This window comes from Tribolium castaneum, chromosome 7, assembly GCF_031307605.1.
Source record: "Tribolium castaneum strain GA2 chromosome 7, icTriCast1.1, whole genome shotgun sequence".
Classification (NCBI taxonomy): domain Eukaryota; kingdom Metazoa; phylum Arthropoda; class Insecta; order Coleoptera; family Tenebrionidae; genus Tribolium; species Tribolium castaneum.
Window position 1 is genome coordinate 7,712,180 of NC_087400.1, and position 19,257 is coordinate 7,731,436.

General features: G+C 35.2%; 5 protein-coding genes across 9 annotated transcripts in view; 2 read left to right on the forward strand and 3 right to left on the reverse strand.

The window, feature by feature from the left end:
• brm (brahma) overlaps positions 1-13,366 on the reverse strand; it is a 17,721-nt gene extending 4,355 nt beyond the window's left edge. The window contains exons 1-9 of one of the 4 annotated variants that reach the window (XM_008200585.3): positions 13,257-13,366; positions 13,124-13,210; positions 12,103-12,646; positions 7,255-7,632; positions 3,847-3,987; positions 2,907-3,740; positions 2,655-2,859; positions 2,485-2,605; positions 2,197-2,436 (exon numbers count right to left, since the gene is read on the reverse strand). In XM_008200585.3, coding sequence (XP_008198807.1) covers positions 2,197-2,436; positions 2,485-2,605; positions 2,655-2,859; positions 2,907-3,740; positions 3,847-3,987; positions 7,255-7,632; positions 12,103-12,642 — 2,459 coding nt within the window. In that variant the 5' untranslated portion in view covers positions 12,643-12,646; positions 13,124-13,210; positions 13,257-13,366. Of the gene's footprint in view, positions 1-2,196; positions 2,437-2,484; positions 2,606-2,654; positions 2,860-2,906; positions 3,741-3,846; positions 3,988-7,254; positions 7,633-12,102; positions 12,647-13,123 lie in introns of all 4 variants that reach the window. The other 3 variants (XM_008200586.3, XM_008200584.3, XM_008200587.3) reach the window with 3 other exon arrangements.
• Positions 4,193-10,788, forward strand: LOC100141828 (uncharacterized). 2 transcript variants are annotated; one of them, XM_008200583.3, is made up of 6 exons: positions 4,193-4,291; positions 7,902-8,120; positions 8,165-8,427; positions 10,231-10,336; positions 10,385-10,536; positions 10,582-10,788. In XM_008200583.3, the coding sequence occupies exons 2-6, from the start codon at positions 7,930-7,932 to the stop codon at positions 10,728-10,730; spliced, it is 861 nt and encodes a 286-aa protein (XP_008198805.1). In that variant the 5' UTR covers positions 4,193-4,291; positions 7,902-7,929; the 3' UTR covers positions 10,731-10,788. The 2 variants fall into 2 exon arrangements, with proteins under 2 accessions (XP_008198805.1, XP_064214045.1); XM_064357975.1 differs by lacking the exon at positions 4,193-4,291 and having other exon boundaries at positions 7,764-8,120.
• On the reverse strand, positions 13,124-16,104 carry LOC655915 (kynurenine formamidase). Its single transcript, XM_962472.4, has 4 exons — positions 15,970-16,104; positions 15,816-15,917; positions 15,553-15,772; positions 13,124-15,503 (listed from the first exon to the last, which is right to left on the reverse strand). Exons 1-4 carry the CDS (start codon positions 16,064-16,066, stop codon positions 15,050-15,052), a joined length of 873 nt encoding a protein of 290 aa, XP_967565.1. The 5' UTR covers positions 16,067-16,104; the 3' UTR covers positions 13,124-15,049.
• On the forward strand, positions 13,399-14,414 carry LOC103314458 (hypothetical protein). Its single transcript, XM_008200582.3, has 3 exons — positions 13,399-13,677; positions 13,727-14,146; positions 14,193-14,414. The coding sequence occupies exons 1-3, from the start codon at positions 13,399-13,401 to the stop codon at positions 14,325-14,327; spliced, it is 834 nt and encodes a 277-aa protein (XP_008198804.1). The 3' UTR covers positions 14,328-14,414.
• LOC655994 (kynurenine formamidase) lies at positions 16,098-17,315 on the reverse strand. Its single transcript, XM_015984129.2, has 4 exons — positions 17,030-17,315; positions 16,881-16,982; positions 16,609-16,828; positions 16,098-16,548 (listed from the first exon to the last, which is right to left on the reverse strand). Exons 1-4 carry the CDS (start codon positions 17,133-17,135, stop codon positions 16,119-16,121), a joined length of 858 nt encoding a protein of 285 aa, XP_015839615.1. The 5' UTR covers positions 17,136-17,315; the 3' UTR covers positions 16,098-16,118.
• Between the last annotated feature and the right edge of the window lie 1,942 nt (positions 17,316-19,257).

The window sequence follows — 19,257 nt, forward strand, 5'->3', positions numbered from 1 at the left end:
AAAAGTCTAATTTTTGATGAATCTTGAATCATGAAAATGAAAACAATTAATCAAAAAAAAAATGGGGCAAAAACACAGAGACAATGAGATGATGCCAATTTTGTCTGTTAGATTTATTTAAATTTATTATTTTGAATTTTTTTACTTTATCCATTTTATAAAATTCCGCCATTATTATGCTTCTTTGGACGAACCCCCTTTATACACGCGAACCACCGGTTGGGAAACACTAAATAGATCTTTTAAGACAACATTACATTTGTGTTAAAAATCGCAATTTCTGTTCGCAAACAGCGATTCTGAAATTTTCAGACGTTAATATCATTGTTCTTGTGGGCGGTAGGAAACTGGTTTTCCGTTCATCTGTAGAATTTTTTCTGCTCTATCGAATGGTGTTTGTTTCATCTCGATATTTCAATTAAGAGCCGAAATATTGATAATTATTTATAACTAAATTTGAACACAAATACATTTTAAACTCGACAAACCTATTTTTTATTATTATACAGTGTGCTCAAAAACTGGCGCACCAACTCAATGGTGTGTGGTAGAGCAGTGGTTACATATAATAGTAAAAATAGTAAAAAAATTCTTTGTATTAAAGTTATTGATAAATAGCTAATTTTAGGTAAATGATATGTGGCAACGTTGTCTAACAGTCATGATCGCAATAGAATTCGGAAATAAAATTAACTAGACGCCCTCTGGTGATGACTTTTGAACTATGTCGAAAACAGTAAAGAAATTTTCGTAATGCCACATTTAACTGACATTTAATGAATTGTTCAACAATTTTGCGTGTATAGTGTTAATTACTTACAATAGAAAGAATTACTTTAAAAGTACGTGGTGGTAAATCCTAACGTTGACTTTGGTTCTGTAGTTTTTCGTGGTATAAAGTGTTTATTGTTGGAACTTGAAAGTGGATAAAAAGTGAAAAATATTTAAATTTTGATTACAAAGTGTTATCAAACAGTTGTCTAATTAAAGATTATAAGTAATGGATCACAGCGAACACAAAGTGTTATGAATTTTAGGTTAGAATTTTCCACTGAAAAAATCATGAAATGCTGCGGTAAATCTACAAAACTACAATAAAGATTAACAACTGCTGATATATTTAAACGTAAATTATGCCAAAAGGTAGGCTTTTCAATGTCTTTGTAATAATTTTCCAATAAAGAAAGTGAACCAAACAGTCATTCGTTATTCGTGTTTTCCTCGTCATCTCTCATTTGTCAACATAAGTTTCTTGCATCAAAGATGCAATAATTATTCCGCATAGGCAATGCAATAATTGTGAAGCCCCAAAATTCGTACAACGCTCAAAATATCCGAATAAACATTTTCCCGCCATTTATGGTTACTGTTTTCGACCTAGCTCAGTGGCGTCCCCAACGGTAATTTTACTTCCGAATTTGAGCAACAATAAAAATAAATTATTTTTGAAACGGTTTCCTAGGAAACAATTCCCAGTGTTGGCACATCTACACATTGTGATTTTTTTTAAATTAAAAAAACTGATAAAATGTGATAGTAAATTTAAGAATAATTATTCATCGTTTTGTTACGGAACGATTACCTGGTATGAAACATAGAAATATAAAAAAATAATGAAAACTAAAGAAGTTAACACAATAAGTTTGTAACTCCAGATTTTTTAAAATATGACATTAGGAATTTTTTCAACATTTTTCCCGTAATCTGCACTTGCTTCTCAATAACGTACCACTGAGTTGGTGGGCCAGTTTTTGAGCACCCTGTATTATTATTGTACTTGTACAGCAATAAAAGTTTGGTGTGTCGGGTTTAACTCTCTTTATATTCATCACTCCCATACCAATAAAACAAGTAACAAGTGAACTAAATTATATTGTCACGGAAATTACGTATGTATGCAAAATTTCAGTATGTTCGGATAACCGGTACATATATTTGATTCGCAAGCAGAGACAACTCAGCAAGTTAAATAAAAGCGTTTAAAAACCTTTCGAAGGCTATTCCTTCCTGGAGTTATTAAAATGACTGGTCTAAAGACCAACCACTTTGTTTAATTGTACCGAAAACTGTTACATCTCCAGGAGACTAAATTATTATCTCAAAAACAAGAAACCACGTATCAATTTAATTTAAAATATCAAATAGAAGGTTCTTAAAACTGCGAAACTAAAAAATGTGAGCAAAAATATAACTTACGACAGTGGTACTATGATGAGATAAGGCCCGTTGACCTTCTTCTTCTCCATTAGATAAGTGATCAGAGCAATAGTTTGAATGGTTTTACCCAACCCCATCTCATCGGCCAAAATCCCGTTCAAATTGTTGTTATACAGTGACACCAACCACTCCAAACCTTTAGTTTGGTACTCCTTCAACTTACCATTGACCATAATGGAAGCTTGTTCCGTTACAATTTCATGGACAGTGTGAGCAATACTAAAATTATGGATTATACATACCGGAAATTTTTAGGACGGGACCTACCTGTAATAAGTCTGCTCTTCGTTAGCATTCTTATGGTACTCATCATCCTCAACTTTAGCTTTATTAATAAGTTCTTTCGCTTTATCTTCTTCGGATCGATTCTCATCTTCTCTTCTTTTAACTGGAAGAAGTTTATTTTCAAACGTGACAATACCTTTCACTTAACTCACTTTCTTCCTCATCTTCTGAATCCTCATCGTCCGAATCCATAGCCTCCCAGCCTGGATGTTGCAACAACCACTCTTGCAACTGACTCAGCATTGGTGCATCCTCTCCTGATAGTTTTTTCCCAGTTGCGGTTTCAACCACAGTAACCGGTCGATCAGGACCTTGGGAACCATCAGCCAAGAGACCTTCGGCTCGTTTCTTCTTCTTCTGGAATCGGTTAAGTCAAAGCGTACGAGTGGGGTACACATAATTACCTTTTTCCTTTTCTCCTCCTCCTGTTGTTTGCGTTTTTGCTCCAGTTTGTGTTGTTTGACCATTTCGGTCAAGTTGGCGATATACTCATCGGTTTGCGACAAGAGGAAGGCCAACCGTTTGTCTTTCTTCTGATCAATCAATTTCCTGTAACCTTCTTCGTCCTCGGCCATAAGTCGCCTCATACGTTCTTTCTCAATACGTTCTTGTTCCTTCTTCTGTTCGCGTTCGGCATTCGCGTGGTAATTCATAACGGCCTTGTTTAACCTCGCCAACTTGGCCTGATTATTGCGATGGAACTCTTTAAAGTCTTTACCGTGTTGAAGGACGCTAGTAAGGAACTCTTGATGTTTTTGCCTTCTCTTCCGTTCAGCTTCCAATTTTTGTTGTTTCTCCAACTTTTCAGTAGCCCTAGCTTCGCGTAAACCTTGTCTTTTAGTCCTTTTGTACGCCTTAATATTAACAGCAGTTTCCAAAGTTGTATCACGTCTCGTACACGCAATTATCTCATTCCGTAACTGTCTTTGGAAATTCAAACATCGCAAAGCCCTCAGCTCGATCTGAGCTTGAATTCGTAACTCCTCGGACATATTCGTGGGTAAATTACTCAACTGTTCCATTCGGGCTGCGATTCGCGACACTAAGCGATTTTCCCTCTCCTGTAGCAAAACCACCGGATCTATACCAACAGGTTTTGGTACGGTGGTTACGCGGTTTTGTTTGGTTGAGGTTTGTTGGTTTCCGGTTTGGTTCGGTTGGTTTGGTCCTCCGGGCCGGATACCGGTGGCGTTCTGTTGGGTCGTAGGTGGCCCAGGTTTGACGCCTTGTAGCTGAGGCTAAAGTAAATTTCAATCACTTACTAGCTACGCTCGTAATTGTATTATTGCCATTGCTCGAATGCTATGCTTTTTACAGTGTTGGTAATTTGTGATGTAGTTTTACCTGTTGTTGGACAGGTCCGGGAGGGCCGGAAGCGGGTCCCGTTTGGGATCCGGGCGGTCCCGGAGGTCGCATCGCTTGTTGTGAAGCAGCGCCACTTTCCGGTGGAAGTGGTTCGTTAGCTTCGCTAGCGGGTGGACCACCCTATAAATTCGGTAATTTTGTTTTTCTCTTTTAATTATTGTCTAAACACATGCATTGCACTACTACTATCTACTGATACACTACTTTTTTCCCGATTAAAATGCTAATTCGTCGAGTTTTAATAGCTCAAATTGGGTTTTTATCGGTTGAAAGTTGTGTTTTTATCGTTTTTTTTTATTATTTAGGTTTAACTTTCTACAAAACATACTTTGCATGCTAGTTTTACTAAATACTACTACAAAACAGCACGAGCAAGCACAAATTCAGCACAGCATAGAAGGAAAGGCAATAATAGTGAAACAGGGTGAGCAAAAATTAAACAAATTTTTATCTAATATCTAAGGTACAGTCACCCAAAGTGAAAATGACGCGTCCATAAACAAACGTCACCAAGTATTTTTGAGTCAGGTACTTACTTTATTTTACAAGATGTGATCAAAAAACGCCTAAAAACCATAAAATAAATCCAAATTAGTGGAGTAACAGAACACGCCTCAAAATTACAAAAAAAAACAAATTTGATGTTACTTTGCGTGTTTCACTTAATTTAATTTATTTTTGAGTGAACTTTCGTCACAAATAATCTGAAAAATCACAGAATTCGGTCGACAACTTAGACGTTTTTAATATTACACGTTTTTGAGTTTATTACCTGAAAAACCACAAAAACTGAAACTCAAGAGAAAAACATTTTTCAAAGTGTAGAAACGTCGCGCCGAACTTGAAAATAATTCTTTTGTGTGTCATTAAAAAAAAACCATTTCGAAGAATGATAACGAAGTGTCAAACTTCTCTCAAATCTGGTTTATGCGTTATGGACGCGTCATTTTCATTTTGGGTGACTGTAACCAAACACTAACTAATGCTAGCAAAGGAATGTTAAAGTAACATTTTGATACAAAAAATAAAAAACGAGATCCAACATCAGATATTTAATTTTTTTGTCACTTATCTAAAAGGGAATTACGAAAACAAAAAATGTATTCGTGGTTCGTGTTAAAATTTTAGTGTTAAACAATCTTTCGTATTATTTTCGAAATTTGTTTTTTATTTCTTTATTAATCCATATTAATAAAGTCAACGCTATGTATTACATAGAGTAAATATACGTTGCCAATAACTGTACAAAATACAGGCTCGCTAAAAAGTATAGATACAGTTAAATATTATAAAAACTATTCATCAAAACTTATTAAAATTTGGTATATGCTTAAGAGTATATAAATTGTATCGTTTCAGATGTTTATTAAATTTCTATCTCCATTTTTTCTTCGGATACAAGGCTAACTTGATTTTTTTTAATAGCAACAAGGGTCAAATTTAATTTTTTTGAGAAGAGCATTTTTTCTGAGTTCTATGGTATACCACATGCATACCTTAATTTAATCGAAACTTAAAAAATAATTCGGAAGTTTTGAAAAATGTAAAATTTTATTAGCCTTGGAAATGTCTTTAGTTATAGTTAGTTCATTAAGCAAAAAATAAGTAAAAGTTAAAAATAATTGTTAAAATTACACTTTTAACTAAAAATAAATACGCTTTAATTAAGAAATTTTAAACACGGAATACTTAATTTTTATGCTATAAACGACGTTTAAACTGATTTCCACTAACTTCTTGGTTTTCTGTCTACATGAGAAACCAACATGAGAATTTTTTTCGGTTAGTTTTACTTAAATGTAATATTATTAAACTAATTATTGCACCCAAGTTTAATTTTTGGCCAATATACAAGTGACAGATATTGCTGATAACAGTATTTTCAAAGCCAACTTAGTTTTACTATTCTAGAAAATTTTTGAATTTTTATTTTTTTACATTTTAATAAAAGTAAAGGTGGGTATCATGTTACATCATTAAATTCAGAAAAAAATGCTCTTTGAAAATGATTAAATTTGATTAAAAAAAATAAAGTTAGACTTGAATTTTCAAAATAAATAACGATAAAAATTTGAAAACGCTCTCAGATGATAGAATTTAAACACTTTTAACTGTTCTCCAAATTCCAAGATTTTCTGTTAAACCGTTACGAAAATATTTAAGTGTATCCATACCTTTTAGCGACTCTGTATATTCCGCGTTACACCTCAAAAGTACAAATAATTTTGACAATACAAATAAACACAAATGAAATGCAGTCACTTTTATGATTGTTGATAAAAGCATATTTCATTAGTTATAACCTTGACCTACCTTTTCAATATAAATCTCGATTATTTTAATTCGTATTTTTTTTTTGTATTTTTATTCGAAATTTATGAAAGTCAGTTATTGTCTTTGTGAACAAAATTCGTAAAATCTTATAAAAAGTTAATGTAATAATAAAAAATCTATGTAATTTGCATTTATATTTTAAATGTTATTCGTATCTCCAAAAGAATTGAATGAAAAGACATTGGTGCTATCTTTTATATTTTTACGTAAAATATAAGTAATATTACAGGCAAACAAATCGGATACAAAATTAGTTATGTTTAGTTTTTATTATGAAAAATACAACATTGCCAAAATTGACCTTACAATGTTATAAATTAAACAATTCAGACCCAAAATACAATAATTTATACAATGTTCGAAAAAAGTGGCGGTGTTGGTAGTGCACTTTAAAACAGTTTTTTTCTAAAGGTTGTAGTTACAAAACCGGCACAAGTTTCTTAGAAACACATAATACCTACTATTTCTCATGCTTCCGCAAGTTTTCTTAAAAATTTAGATTTTTTTTGAGTAATTATGTATCCTCGCACTCCGATTGGCGCAACACTGACATACACCGACTTCAGGGGAATTTTATATAACTTATAATTACGTGACCACAGTCTGGAATTTTATGGTAGAACTTTGATATGTTCCATGTTAATTATTAGTACGGAATATACCAAAATTCTTGATAAAATTAGTTAATTTCCCTCTTTTTTTATCGTTTTTCCGGTCAACCGGAAAAAATTTAATCCATTATTTTATACATTTGAGTTTCCTAACAGACTAGTTGCTTTGCTAATGACTTTTCAACCTGGCATTTTTTGATTTTCCCGTGGTTATCAATTATGTAACCAATATTTTAAATTTTTAGTATTATTTTCTTTGTTATTTTGTTTATACATTTTTTTCGTATTTTTGCATAATATTTTGCAACTAAAATTTCCCGAAGTCATTGTTTTAATTTTTTGGGTACATAAACGTCTGGTTTCCCCATTCCTCAGCAAAACAAAGCGATTACCACTTTATCTGCCTAAACCTAAAATCAATAAAAAACCATGCATCACTCACCTGGGGCTGCACCCCTTGCGGCTGGAAGGGGCTCGACGGGGGCGTAGGGCACTGCGGGGTCCCATCGGGTCTTTTCCCTTGAACCGCATTCACAATTTGGGGACTTAAGGGCTGGTTCCTTGCCAACATCCTGTAGGCCATTATCTGGGCCCTTAGCTGACTCATCTGCATAGGGCTAAAAATCGTGTTACTCCCATTGGTTCTGGCCCTCAGAGCCAACAACTGTGAATAACGCGGATCCTCCTGCATCCCTTTCTCCTCCATGGAGTCGATGGCCCTTTGGAGGGCGTTCAAATTCTCCTGCCCTTGGGGCGGCTGCCCTGGCTGGCCTGGGGGACCCGGAGGGGGGCCTTGCGGTCCAGGTGATGACGACGGATTCTGGAAATTTTGATAATCGCGCGTATTTACACAACCTGGTTTTAATTAATTATCTTATTCGAGGCCTTCAGACTGTTTAAATATGAAAACAATTAATTTTACTTTCGTTATCTAGGTCAAATAGAAGAAATTCAAATTGTATGCATGCTAATTTTTTCTCGTGGCGTTTATGAGTCGAGTGGTATTTCCATTGAGCTTAAACCGGGGAAAGATTAGGAAAAAATTGAAAGTCAATTAGTGATTCAAGGACTTGTTTGTATTTCTCTCAGTGTACGTTCAGTGCTCGAGTGAACCAAGATGAGTGAACAGATCCGAATTTATTTCGACTTCGTCCTGCCTCTGGTCAAAAAGGCCGGAAAGGTCATCCTCGAAGCCAAAAATATCGAAATCGAAACCAAGGACGAAATCTACGATTTGGTCACAATCTACGACCGGAAAGTCGAAGAAGTGCTCATCAAAGAAATCAAGGCAAAATACCCCAATCACAAGTAAACAGAAATATTTTTTGGAGGCTTCTTTAACCCGATTTTAGGTTTATTGGAGAGGAAGAATCATCAGCGCGGAGCGAAATTTCGGATTTGACCAACGACCCGACCTGGATTATAGACCCCATCGATGGGACGGCCAATTTCGTGCGAAATTTTCCCATCACGTGTATTTCCATAGGGCTCACGATCAACAAACAACCAGTGCTGGGCATTATCTACAACCCCTTCATGGACGAACTCTACACGGCCATGAAGGGACAAGGGGCGCACTTGAACGGAAAACGCATCTTCACGAGCAAACAAACAGGTGAGTGAATCCTCACCATCACCGATTAACACACGAACATATTGTTTTAACATAATAAATACATAAACAAAATCAGTCTAAATTATCTGTTAGTAAAAAAAATTTTTGTAAACTAGTGCTCGATTGCACCTACACTGTCAAATATATCGAAATGAATCAAACAGCACTGCAAATAGGAAGTCAAAGAGCACGTTCTAAATTTTTTTGCCCTATACAGGGTGTTATATTTTTACACTGCAGCCTTAACAGTTTTTTTAATGGCACCTCCTGTATATTTGTACATATTTAATGTGCACTTTTTTGGGCTTTATAAATCAGTTTAGTTTTTGCAATTTGCTTTAACCATTCAGAAGCTATTTAATTTTTTCTACAATTATGTGCGTCTGCAGGCTCATAATTAAAAAATCGCAGTGCGCTTGGTTTTCAAGATATTAAGTTGGGATTTTGTCTGTGTGTAAACAACAGTCGGGGGTATCTTTCGGCGAGAAGACTGTCTATTTTTATTGTAGCATTACCATGCTGTGACACATTCATTTTGGCAAACTTTGAAGAACCATAACATAATTTTTTCAAATAGCACCCTCTGTATTTTATTACTTAGTATTATTTAGCATCTCATTTTACATCTTTTTGACCTCTTTAATTTTTTCCCAAAAATTGATAATTTCGGAGATAACTCTGTTTTTCTGAAAAACGCAAATAAAATCCCTCGGATACCAACGTGTTGTGCCATGTAAAACAATACATTCTGACATAACAACATAAGACATGTGAAAATGAATTTTTCATGTAAATTGCATACACATCTCATCGAGATATAAACTTTAATTTTGATAAGAAATCATTAAATAAAAATAAAAAAACACTACTAGAGAAAATATGCAAGAAAGAATTAAAAAAGCTTTTTATAGAATAGATCATGTCACATTAGAAGCGGTGAATGTAAAAAAAAGACCAATGTATTATTTTATTGCTTAAGAATGCCCTCCTTTTAAATCGTTTTGTAACTGCAAGTAATATGTTATCGCTGTTGATTTGTTATACCTCAGTTTTTTATTTCCTTATTTCTCCATTGTAAATTTCTGTCATTTTTATTTAATAATTTCTGGTCAAAATTTTATAAAAATTTATATCTAGATGACATTTCTAGGTATGCATTTTACGCGAAAAATTCATTTTCACAATAAAATCAAAACGTGAAGTACTATAAATGCCATTTTGACATTAGTATATCAAAATGTATTGTTTTTCATAGCACGCTACATTAGTATCCAGGAGATTTGTGTGCATTTTTCATAAAAACCGAATTATCTTCTTAACTATCAACTTTTGAAAAAAACTAAAAAGGCAAAAAAGATGTAAAATGAGACGCTGAATAATAATTAGTAATAAAATACAGGAGATGTTATTTAAAAAAATAAAGTTATGGTCCTTCAAAATTTACCTCAGACATTTGTTTACCTACGGACGAAGTCCCAACTTAGTATCCCAAAAACCAAAGGCACTACGATTTTTTAATAATGTGCCTGCATACGCACAAAATTGTAAAAAAAATGAAAAAATGAATGGTCAAAGCAAATTGCAAAAACTAAACTAATTTATAATGCCTAAAAAGTGCACATTTAAATATGTATAAATATACAGGGTGTGCCATTTAAGAAAATTATGTTAAATCCTGTATGTTTGGTAGGTGTAATTTGACATTGTAAAGTTTTAATATTGAAGCTCGAAGCGAAGCTGAGAGTTCTAATAAAACTTGTTACATCAGTTGATACATTCTGCCAAAGTTCAATTTTGCTTCAGATATCCAAAAATCGGTCCTCAACTACGAGCTATCCTTGGCCCGGTCCGAAAAACACCGCGAGTTATACATGTACAGACTGACCCACTTGATTGCGGTGATCCAGGGGTACCAACCCTCCCAATAAATTACTTTTATTAATTAACTTATTGGTAGAATACGTTCGATGGGTTCGGCCGCTTTGGGGCTGTGTTACGTGGCGCGGGGCTCAATGGACGCCTACCAGTGCGATGGGTTGTACCCATGGGACGCCGCTGCCGGGGTTTTGATAGTAACGGAGGCCGGTGGGGCTGTCGGCGACTCCACTTGTAATAAATTTTTTTGTTGTGTTTTTTCCCTAATTTCTGTTTCAGGGGGTAAAGAGTTCGATCTCATGAAACCGAATTTCATAGCAGCGGCCTCAAAGCCCCTTTTGGATCAGTTCCTTCAAGTCGAAAAACGTGCCGATGACGAAAGATTGGCTGCACTGCTGGTTAAGAAGGCCAATGTTGGATGCAAATAGTTTTTTTTATTAGTTGTAATTATAATTATGCAATAAACTTAAGGAAATTGGTTCGGCATCAATTGTTTTATTGTAAATAGATAAATAAAGGTGGCCTTGGATTACACTGTCAAGGAAATCGCTGTGAAATTTTTTTGAAGTATTCATGCAATCTGAAAAGCAAATTGTTGGTAATTTATGACAATTTGACGATAATTTATTAATTAGAAAAACGGTCAAAATAAAAACAAATATACCAGTAGTTAACGTGTCACTATTATAATTAGATAACTATCATTAAAATAGCCATTTGCTTGACTTGTTGGCCATGAGAAATAATAAAAGGTGCACATTTTGATTGATTTATATTGTTATTATTTTCTAAGAAACATTTCTCGAAAATATCAAATGCAATTATTAATAATCCATTCAAGATATTGTAGCTTGTTTTTTTAATTCGCCCCATTGTTGTCTATCTTATAACTTTAAACATAATTTTTTATTACATTAGAAACGAAACCTCTCTCTGAGTTAACTAGAATTCTAAAAAAATCCTAGGTGATTTGATTCATGTAAAAAAGGAAAAAATAGCGCATAAAATTCATATCTTTGTTACTGACCAACATAACGGTTTAATTTTTATAAATTCTACATTTTGATACCATAACAACATTAATAACGCCAGTGTTTTTTAGAAAATGTAGCCATTTTAAATATTTTTAATGACAATCCACACTTTTGAATAGTACATTACTTTATTATCTTTCTGATAATAATAATAATAATAAAAGAGTTAAAACAAATCGAATAAAGTACAGTCAAACAAAATGAAAATGACGCCTCACTAAACCAGCCCCTGTTATCAATGCAATTTTAGTTTATTTCAAAAATAGAATTTTCAAAGTTTACTCTGACAGCACTAAAATTTGATTAGTGATTGTTCATATCAGCGACCAATTTTGCTATTTTATTTTACTAGTACATAATGAGGCTCATTATGGCCGCTACAAGGTGACATAAAGCTTCTAATTATGAACAGTCGAAGATAAAACATTTTTATAATTATTAATTACGCATAAAAGACTTTACCTTTTATTATAACCTACATTAAAAAGAGCGATATTTTCTTATACTGGTGCTTTTTTGTTAAAATGTAGTATTAAAAAATCATAAATATGGCATAATAAGAATATGTACTTTTTACAGATTGTTAGTACTTGCAAATAAAGCTATTATTACTTACTATCACGGCTATATTTAAAGATAAAAAGCGACTTTTTGGCTCAAGACCAAATATTTTTGATATATAGAATCCTAACGTTGAAAAAAATGGAATATTCAAATTAAAATAAAGAAGGCCTCCCGCATTTTAACTGTCATTTCATCTCATTACCTGTCCTTGCTGCGGATGCCCCCCCATGGGCATGGAATGTCCCGGATAGGGCTGCCCTTGCTGCATATTATGCGCGGGGCCCATATGCGGCGGTGCCCCCGGCTGCATGGGATGCCCTTGCGGGGGCGGCGGCCCGCCATGCGGATGCCCCTGCGGGGGCGGCCCCCCTGGCTGCATCTGCATGGGAGGCCCTTGGGGATGTCCCTGCTGGGGCGGCGGCCCGCCCATATGGTGTCCTTGCGGGGGCGGATGTCCCTGGTGATTCGGGGGCCCTTGCGGCGGCATGCCCGGATGCGGGGGCATATTCGGGTGCGGCTGCGGGGGCATGTGATGCCCCGGGTTCGGCTGCATCTGCACCATGTTGGGGGCATTCGGGGGCATGGAATGTGGGGGCGGCCCGTTCACGTGGCCCATCGGAGGCGGCCCTTGGTACGGGCTGTGGGGCGACGGGGGCGGCGCAGGGCTCTGAATCGGCGGGCCCATGGGGCTGGGCGCCTGCGGCGGCGGCATGGGGCTGCTCTGGGGCGAAGGACTCGCCATTTTTCTAAAAAAACAAAAAAAAATAATAAAAACGTGTTTTCTTCATTTGTTTCGAATTGGCCAATCAGGTGGCGTGATTTGTTGTTATTGTCCTTTTTTGTGCTACCATTATTATTTAACTCAAAATGTCAAAAAGTACGCCTACTTGATTTTTTAACTTTTTGTCAGTTTTTTCGAAAATCAAAAAACAAAAAACCGTCCCAAATTCAAAGTTATGGAATAGCAGACGTTGATTGGCCCACTTCACGTCATTTAAACCGCCTTTTACCCGCACTTGAAGGTTACGCGTGAGCATCGAACCGGTAGTGTTTCCCTTAATTAACATCAGAAAACCCAGGTAAGTGAAAAATACGCTAAAAAACTACGTAAAATTTGGAAAAAACGCTAATTCATACAGTTAGTAACAGATCGGAGAAATTACAATGCAATGACCTAAGACTATCCCTCTTATCCGGTCGGTTTTCCCACATAAATGACCTACCTACGTTGCACAAACACTAGTCAGAGTTTTTCCAAACAGAGCACTACGTTTTCCTCATTTTCCCTACTTTGGAAAAGCACTGAAAAGCTAACAATTTTGAGTTAAAAGGCTGAAATCACAGACGCCATTTTACCATCGACTCAACGCTCTAGATCTAGAAGCTTTCTTTCTTTTCGTTTATTTCTATCGCACTTTTCCCATTGGCTAAAAAGAGATGGCGTTGTTGTTACAGGTGGCGCTTTGCACAACCGGCGCGGGGAATTTGAATTGTGGAGATGGAGGAAAATTTATCATTCATAATTGAGTGCTTGAAAGAGCGCAATTATCCCCAAATACACGAAATGGAGGAGTGCAAAATTTGTGACATTTTCTCCACCCCCAACAGATCGTTTCTCGTGTCGTGGATTCTGCAACAAATCAATGTTCGTTTTGCTGAGATTTGTGCGAACGCAGATAAAGAAAAATTAGCAGAAATAATCTACTGTCACGGATTTTGTGATGATGCTAAGGAAAGCCTTCAATTCATGAACGGCGAGTGTGACCTCAGCAAACAAGTATTGATTTAAAGTACACCCTTATCAATCCAATATACTCGATTTTCAGTTTTTCATCATGAGCAAAATGTTTAAAGCTTTAGAAACTGTTCCCGAAACCATAACTTCCGATGTCAACAACTACGATGATTTGATGAACTTTGATTCGAATTTGTTCCCAACTTACGGATCAAAACAAACCCTAACTCTCAGTCAACGTGCCGCCAAAATTCAAGAATATCGCAAGGAAATCGCTGATCTAAAGGCAATTCTCAACTCACGAAACCAAAATCAAAGCCTTTCAATTGATTCGAATTTGAAGCAGCAACTGGAAGATTCGACTCAACAACTCGAAGACAATTTTCTCGAATTTAAGAGCAATGTTCAACGTTTGTTGGTAAACCACAAGGAACCGAATGAAATTAATTTTCCAGAAGATGCCTCGGAAGTAATTGAATCGTGCTGTAAAAATTCCGAGCGGCTCCTTAAGGTAATTTATTGTGGGTTTTAGGATAATGTTTTATTGGTTGTTTCAGTTTATGAAGAGTTTGAACACTATTGTCAGTTTTAAGAGAGAAAATTTGGAAAATGTTGAAAAAAAGAGAAATGGAAATTATGAAATGTTAAAAGAGCTCGCAGAATTGTGTAGGGAAATCAAAAGCTTGAAATAAAATATTTTGTACTTTGTATTTTTCTAATAAGTTTTGTGATTATTACGAAACTGTCTTGTCCTTAAAAAATAATAACATTTACAAGTATTTATTAGTTTAGATAAGTTGCGGTTATGCAACCAACTATGACTGTTTTTTTATGAATGGAAATAAAAATCATAAACTATTTTGAAACAAATTGTGTTTTTTTTTATCGAGCGAAAAATTGAAACAATTTTAATACAGCGTGTTAGGGAATGGTTTAGCAAAAATTTAAAGGCAGATAGAAAATGGCAAAACAAATCGATTTAGCAAAATTTATGTCAATCAAAAATGTATAGTTTTTCCAAAAAATCGTTCTGAAATTAAAGTCACAAATTTTGAGAACCGCTAAGCTAGAATTATAAAAATTAGCGTCAATTTTAATATTATTGACTAAACAGCCTAAGTAAATTAACTTATTGGTCGACTACGTTATTTGTTTATTTCAATTTGTGTTGTGTTACTAAATTTTACAAAAAAAATACAAATTTTTTTGCCAGGACCGGGATTCGAACCTTCCACACATGTGGGAACTGAACATGGTAGCCACAATTTTGAAAAATTATATAAGGGTGATATAAGGGTTTCTAACTCGTCTAATCATGGCAAATTCACATACGAAATATTGCTAAGCCATTTCCTAACAGCCTGTATAATAAATTTAAAAAAATGGTTATGCAACCCAATATACGTTTTTACGCCTATTCATCGGGATTGTGTATTTGCACCAAAATCAACTTGGTGACCTCAAAATTCTCATCCACCAGCCTTTCAACCACATCAAAATGGTCCACATCTTCGACATTCGTCCATTTTGTGACCACGCCGCCATTTCGCAGTTTCTCATCAAACATTTTGGCCTGTTTTTGAAACTCAGGACTATCATTTCTGGCCGAAATCACATGAAACTTAGTTGTTACTCCTTTCACTACATTTTGCAACAAGGGGCTCAACTTCTCAGCTTCACTTTGGCTCAGTTTCAAGGGTTCATTAACACAAGTTTTGGGTAGTTCCCTCAAATCGTAAATTCCAGCAATGAGAAAAACTGATTTGATCATGTTCCGCTCCTCGTTTGAGAGACTTATTGGGGCCAAGTTTGTATACAACGCGGCTACAAGATGGGCCCCAGCTGAATATCCCGCCAAGTAAAAGCCCCTAAAACACCCAAAATGTATAAACTCAAGGAAACTTGTTGCAATCGTACTTGGAGCCATTTTCGTGCGCATATTTGAGACACTGTTTAGTAGCGAGTGTTATTTCAGTGATAATTTGGTCCAGAGTGACTTTGGGGCACAACTCGTAGCCCACAAACATTGATTTGATGCCATTTTTGTGCAAAATGGGGGCCAGGAAGTGGTAAGTGGAACGGTTCAAGTACTCTTTCTGCCAATAGCCCCCATGGACGAAACCCACAATTGGGGCTTCTAAAAACTTGTTATTTGGGGCCTGGCTTAGTTAAATTCATACCATTGGGTAAATCGGTTCCGAAAATATCGATTTTTTCTTTTTCCAAATTTCCATATTTGACGTTGAGTTGGGACGGTACTTTCTGTCTTGCTGTCTCACTCCCTGGACAATTATAATGCTAATAAATTCGATTAGTTAGTCAATTAATTGGTACCTTTAGCTGCAAATTCTAGATGTTTGTCAACTATCACATCAGGTGCAAATCTTTTAGACCACTGGTTGGGTAAAAATAACTTTTCAACATCCGTCATGTTGGAGGTTTTGGAGTGAAAGTAGGCCGACTTTGGGGGGATTTACGCGGTTTTATTGAATCAGATCAACAATTTTGCTAAAAATTGTAAAACTATCCTCAAAAAACGACTCAATTATGTCGAAATGGTCCACTTTTGGGACCACCCAAAACTGCGATTTGAGGCCCAAATTGAGCAACTTTTCGCTAAATAGTTCCGATTGTTTCACAAATGCTGGACTCTCGTATTCCCCCACAATCACAAGAAACGACGTTTCGCCAAATTCTTTCGCAAAATCTTGTTTTAAAGGACTCAATTCTGTGGCCAGTTTTTCGTCAAGTTTCAACGGTTGGTTAACTTCAGTTGAGACAAGTGGCCTCAAATCGAAGACTCCCGACGCGAGAATGGCCCCCTTGACCAGCTTGCGGTCTTGTGGGGGCACAGAGTGGAGGCTTGAGGCCACGAGATGGGCCCCCGCCGAGTGCCCCATCAAATACAAGCCTCTGGAAAAGTTCATTTAATGGAAAATATTAATTATTAAAACTGGTCGAGGTTGTTGTTACTTTGAGCGTGTTTCTTTCGCATATTCGAGGCATTTGTCAACAGCTGATTGGGTTTGGGCCACTATTTGTGATAAGGGGACGTCGGGGCAAAGGTCATAGCCAATAAAAATGCTCTTGATACCGTTTTTGTAAAAGTTCCGGGCCAGAAAGTGATAACTGGACTTGGAGATGGCCTTCATTTGCCAGTAGCCTCCGTGCACAAAAACAAAAATTGGGGCCCCTAATTTGGAAAATTAATTTTAAAAAATGGTTAAAGTAATTATGAAGGGTACCGTCGTCCAAATCCGTCCCAAAAATGTCGATTTTTTGGCGTTGGGTGCTCCCATATGGGACATCAAGTTGCGATGGGACTTTATCACGTGTTTCAGCACTAGCTAGAATTAATATGGAAGTTTAGTGATTATTTATTACATTGATTTACCTTTTTCTATAAATTTTAAATGATGCTGGATGACTTCGTCAGCGGAAGAAAACCTTCGAGTCCACTGACTCGGTGAATACAATTTCTCTAAGTCTTGTTGGTGCATTGTTAGTTCAAGTTGAAATTTAGTTCAGATATCGAGTTGCAAGTTGGAAACCTGGAAACCTTATTATTGCAGCTTCGACTCCCTTCTTTGTTAATTATTGATTGAATTCAACTAAATTCAAAGAATTGTTTGGTAATTGTCTGGTTGGCCTGAAATTACACAATGTTTACTGATAGTTGCTAAAAGTTTTAAGAAATTTATTTTCGTACTGATAAGAAAGATAAATACATCAACCGTGTGATACAAACATTGACCACTTTCTCTGCAAAAATAAAAATAAATACAAAATTTGTTAATATTAACGTAGTTTTACTTTATCAAAGGCTATTTTGTCAAGTGAATTTTTCTTTCATTGTTTAAAGTTTGAGCAATTTTAGGTCGCAAGAATGTGCAAAATGTAGGTTTTTATCACATGTTAAGCAAAATGCGATCTTTGTGACACTATCTTTTGAGATAGTGGACTCTTTGGAACCGAGTTTTGAACACTTACCTTATAATTATCATCCAAAATCAACCATTTTTTATGTAGAATACTCAGTAAAATTCAACTTTGCAATTTTTTTCTTAAAAAATTCTCAAAAATATCTAGTATAAAAGCGTCATTAATTTAATTCGAAATTAAATACGTGATTAACTGATCACGTGACCAAATTGAGCCAATTGGTCTATTGACCAATTTGATTGGTCTATTCGCGTTGGTAACTTTTAACAGCGCTTTAACTTTAATTGATTAACTGATCACGTGACCAAATTGAATCAATGTGATTAGTCTATTCGCGTTGTTAGCTTTTAACAGCGCAATTAACTTTAATTGATTAACTGATCACGTGACCAAATTGAACCAACTTGATTGGTTTATTGGCGTTGTTATGTTCTTAACTTTTAACAACAAATTAAAATTTGATGATGCTTTCTATAAACTGGCCCAAAGGTGGCATTTTGCCCTAAGGGCCGGTTTGCAGAATGTGAAATTAAACTAATTTGAATTAAGTTGCCATTTAAAAGCATTGACAAATGTCAAGTTAATCGCGATTAAAATTTAATTGCAATTAAAATGTTCTGTAAACCTGCACTAAGGGTTGTTAAAAGTTAACAATGCGAATGGACCAATCACATTTGTTCAATTTCGTCACGTGATCAGTTAATCACGCATTTAATTGCGAATTAAATTAATGACGCTTTTATAAACCGGTTCTAAGACTTTATAATTTTCGAAAAAAACGCAAAAATGTGTCATAATTTTCACTTTTTTTATTTTTCAAACGCCGATTACCGCGAAACCAAAAAATCTAGGAAAAATGTTTTATTACATCGTAAAATCACATAAAAATGTATGAAATAGGATAGGTTTCAATATATTTTTAGTCATATTTACAAACGAACATTTTGTTTTTTTTTTCAATTTTCTTATTTTGCCACTTACGACAAAACTATTCGAAAAAGTGGAACTATTTTGACATAAACCTATGTAAAACGATCCGGGAAATCGATTGGTATCGCGAAAACCGCAAAACTTGTAATAGTTTTCAAATTATCATCTCATATAAATTTTATCTTTATTTGCTTTTGTTAGGAATTTTCTGGAAAACTACAAACCGCAGGACTATGATATTTCAGTACCAAATTTTGTAATATTATGTAGAATAGTTTCTGAAATAACACTAGAAGAAGCACCCCTTTCAGGGGGTGTAGCTCCCATAAGAAGTATTTTTCGATGCATGTCTACAGGAAATTTTTGTCGTAAAATTGAATGTTCTATCACCTGGTTAAATTTGTAACAATAAATACAAAACACCCGGTATAATAAATTATATACAAGCTGGTTCAAAAAAAATTGCCAAACTTTAGAATGTCATAGAACTCATTGAGACAGAAAAATTTTGCAAATAAACTTCTAGTCGGAAATAAGCCGTTTTGCTTCTTTAGCCATCTTTGTCCAAAAATGTAATGCCAACTTGTTTTTGTTGTTGTTAATTAATTTGCCTTAAAAATAAGATAAAAATATTAAATTTACAACTGTGGTTGTGGTAAAGTCTACAAGGGGTGCATAATTCCATAATTCGACGAGTAAATTTATGTAAAGAAATTAGAGAATGCCGGTTTAAACCACTCTTGTTTTTAT

Excerpts from the sequence above, each read along its gene's own strand:
- LOC100141828 (XM_008200583.3), top strand. The coding sequence starts at position 7,930 with ATGAGTGAACAGATCCGAATTTATTTCGACTTCGTCCTGCCTCTGGTC. Across the intron at positions 8,121-8,164 it reads GCAAAATACCCCAATCACAA|GTTTATTGGAGAGGAAGAAT; the intron begins GTAAACAGAAAT and ends ACCCGATTTTAG. Across the intron at positions 10,337-10,384 it reads TTGATTGCGGTGATCCAGGG|AATACGTTCGATGGGTTCGG; the intron begins GTACCAACCCTC and ends ACTTATTGGTAG.
- LOC103314458 (XM_008200582.3), top strand. The coding sequence starts at position 13,399 with ATGGAGGAAAATTTATCATTCATAATTGAGTGCTTGAAAGAGCGCAAT. Across the intron at positions 13,678-13,726 it reads AGTGTGACCTCAGCAAACAA|TTTTTCATCATGAGCAAAAT; the intron begins GTATTGATTTAA and ends CTCGATTTTCAG. Across the intron at positions 14,147-14,192 it reads ATTCCGAGCGGCTCCTTAAG|TTTATGAAGAGTTTGAACAC; the intron begins GTAATTTATTGT and ends TGGTTGTTTCAG.
- LOC655915 (XM_962472.4), bottom strand. The coding sequence starts at position 16,066 with ATGACGGATGTTGAAAAGTTATTTTTACCCAACCAGTGGTCTAAAAGA. Across the intron at positions 15,918-15,969 it reads TCTAGAATTTGCAGCTAAAG|GGAGTGAGACAGCAAGACAG; the intron begins GTACCAATTAAT and ends ATAATTGTCCAG. Across the intron at positions 15,504-15,552 it reads GCGCACGAAAATGGCTCCAA|GGGCTTTTACTTGGCGGGAT; the intron begins GTACGATTGCAA and ends TGGGTGTTTTAG.
- LOC655994 (XM_015984129.2), bottom strand. The coding sequence starts at position 17,135 with ATGCACCAACAAGACTTAGAGAAATTGTATTCACCGAGTCAGTGGACT. Across the intron at positions 16,983-17,029 it reads TTTAAAATTTATAGAAAAAG|CTAGTGCTGAAACACGTGAT; the intron begins GTAAATCAATGT and ends TATTAATTCTAG. Across the intron at positions 16,549-16,608 it reads GCGAAAGAAACACGCTCAAA|AGGCTTGTATTTGATGGGGC; the intron begins GTAACAACAACC and ends GAACTTTTCCAG.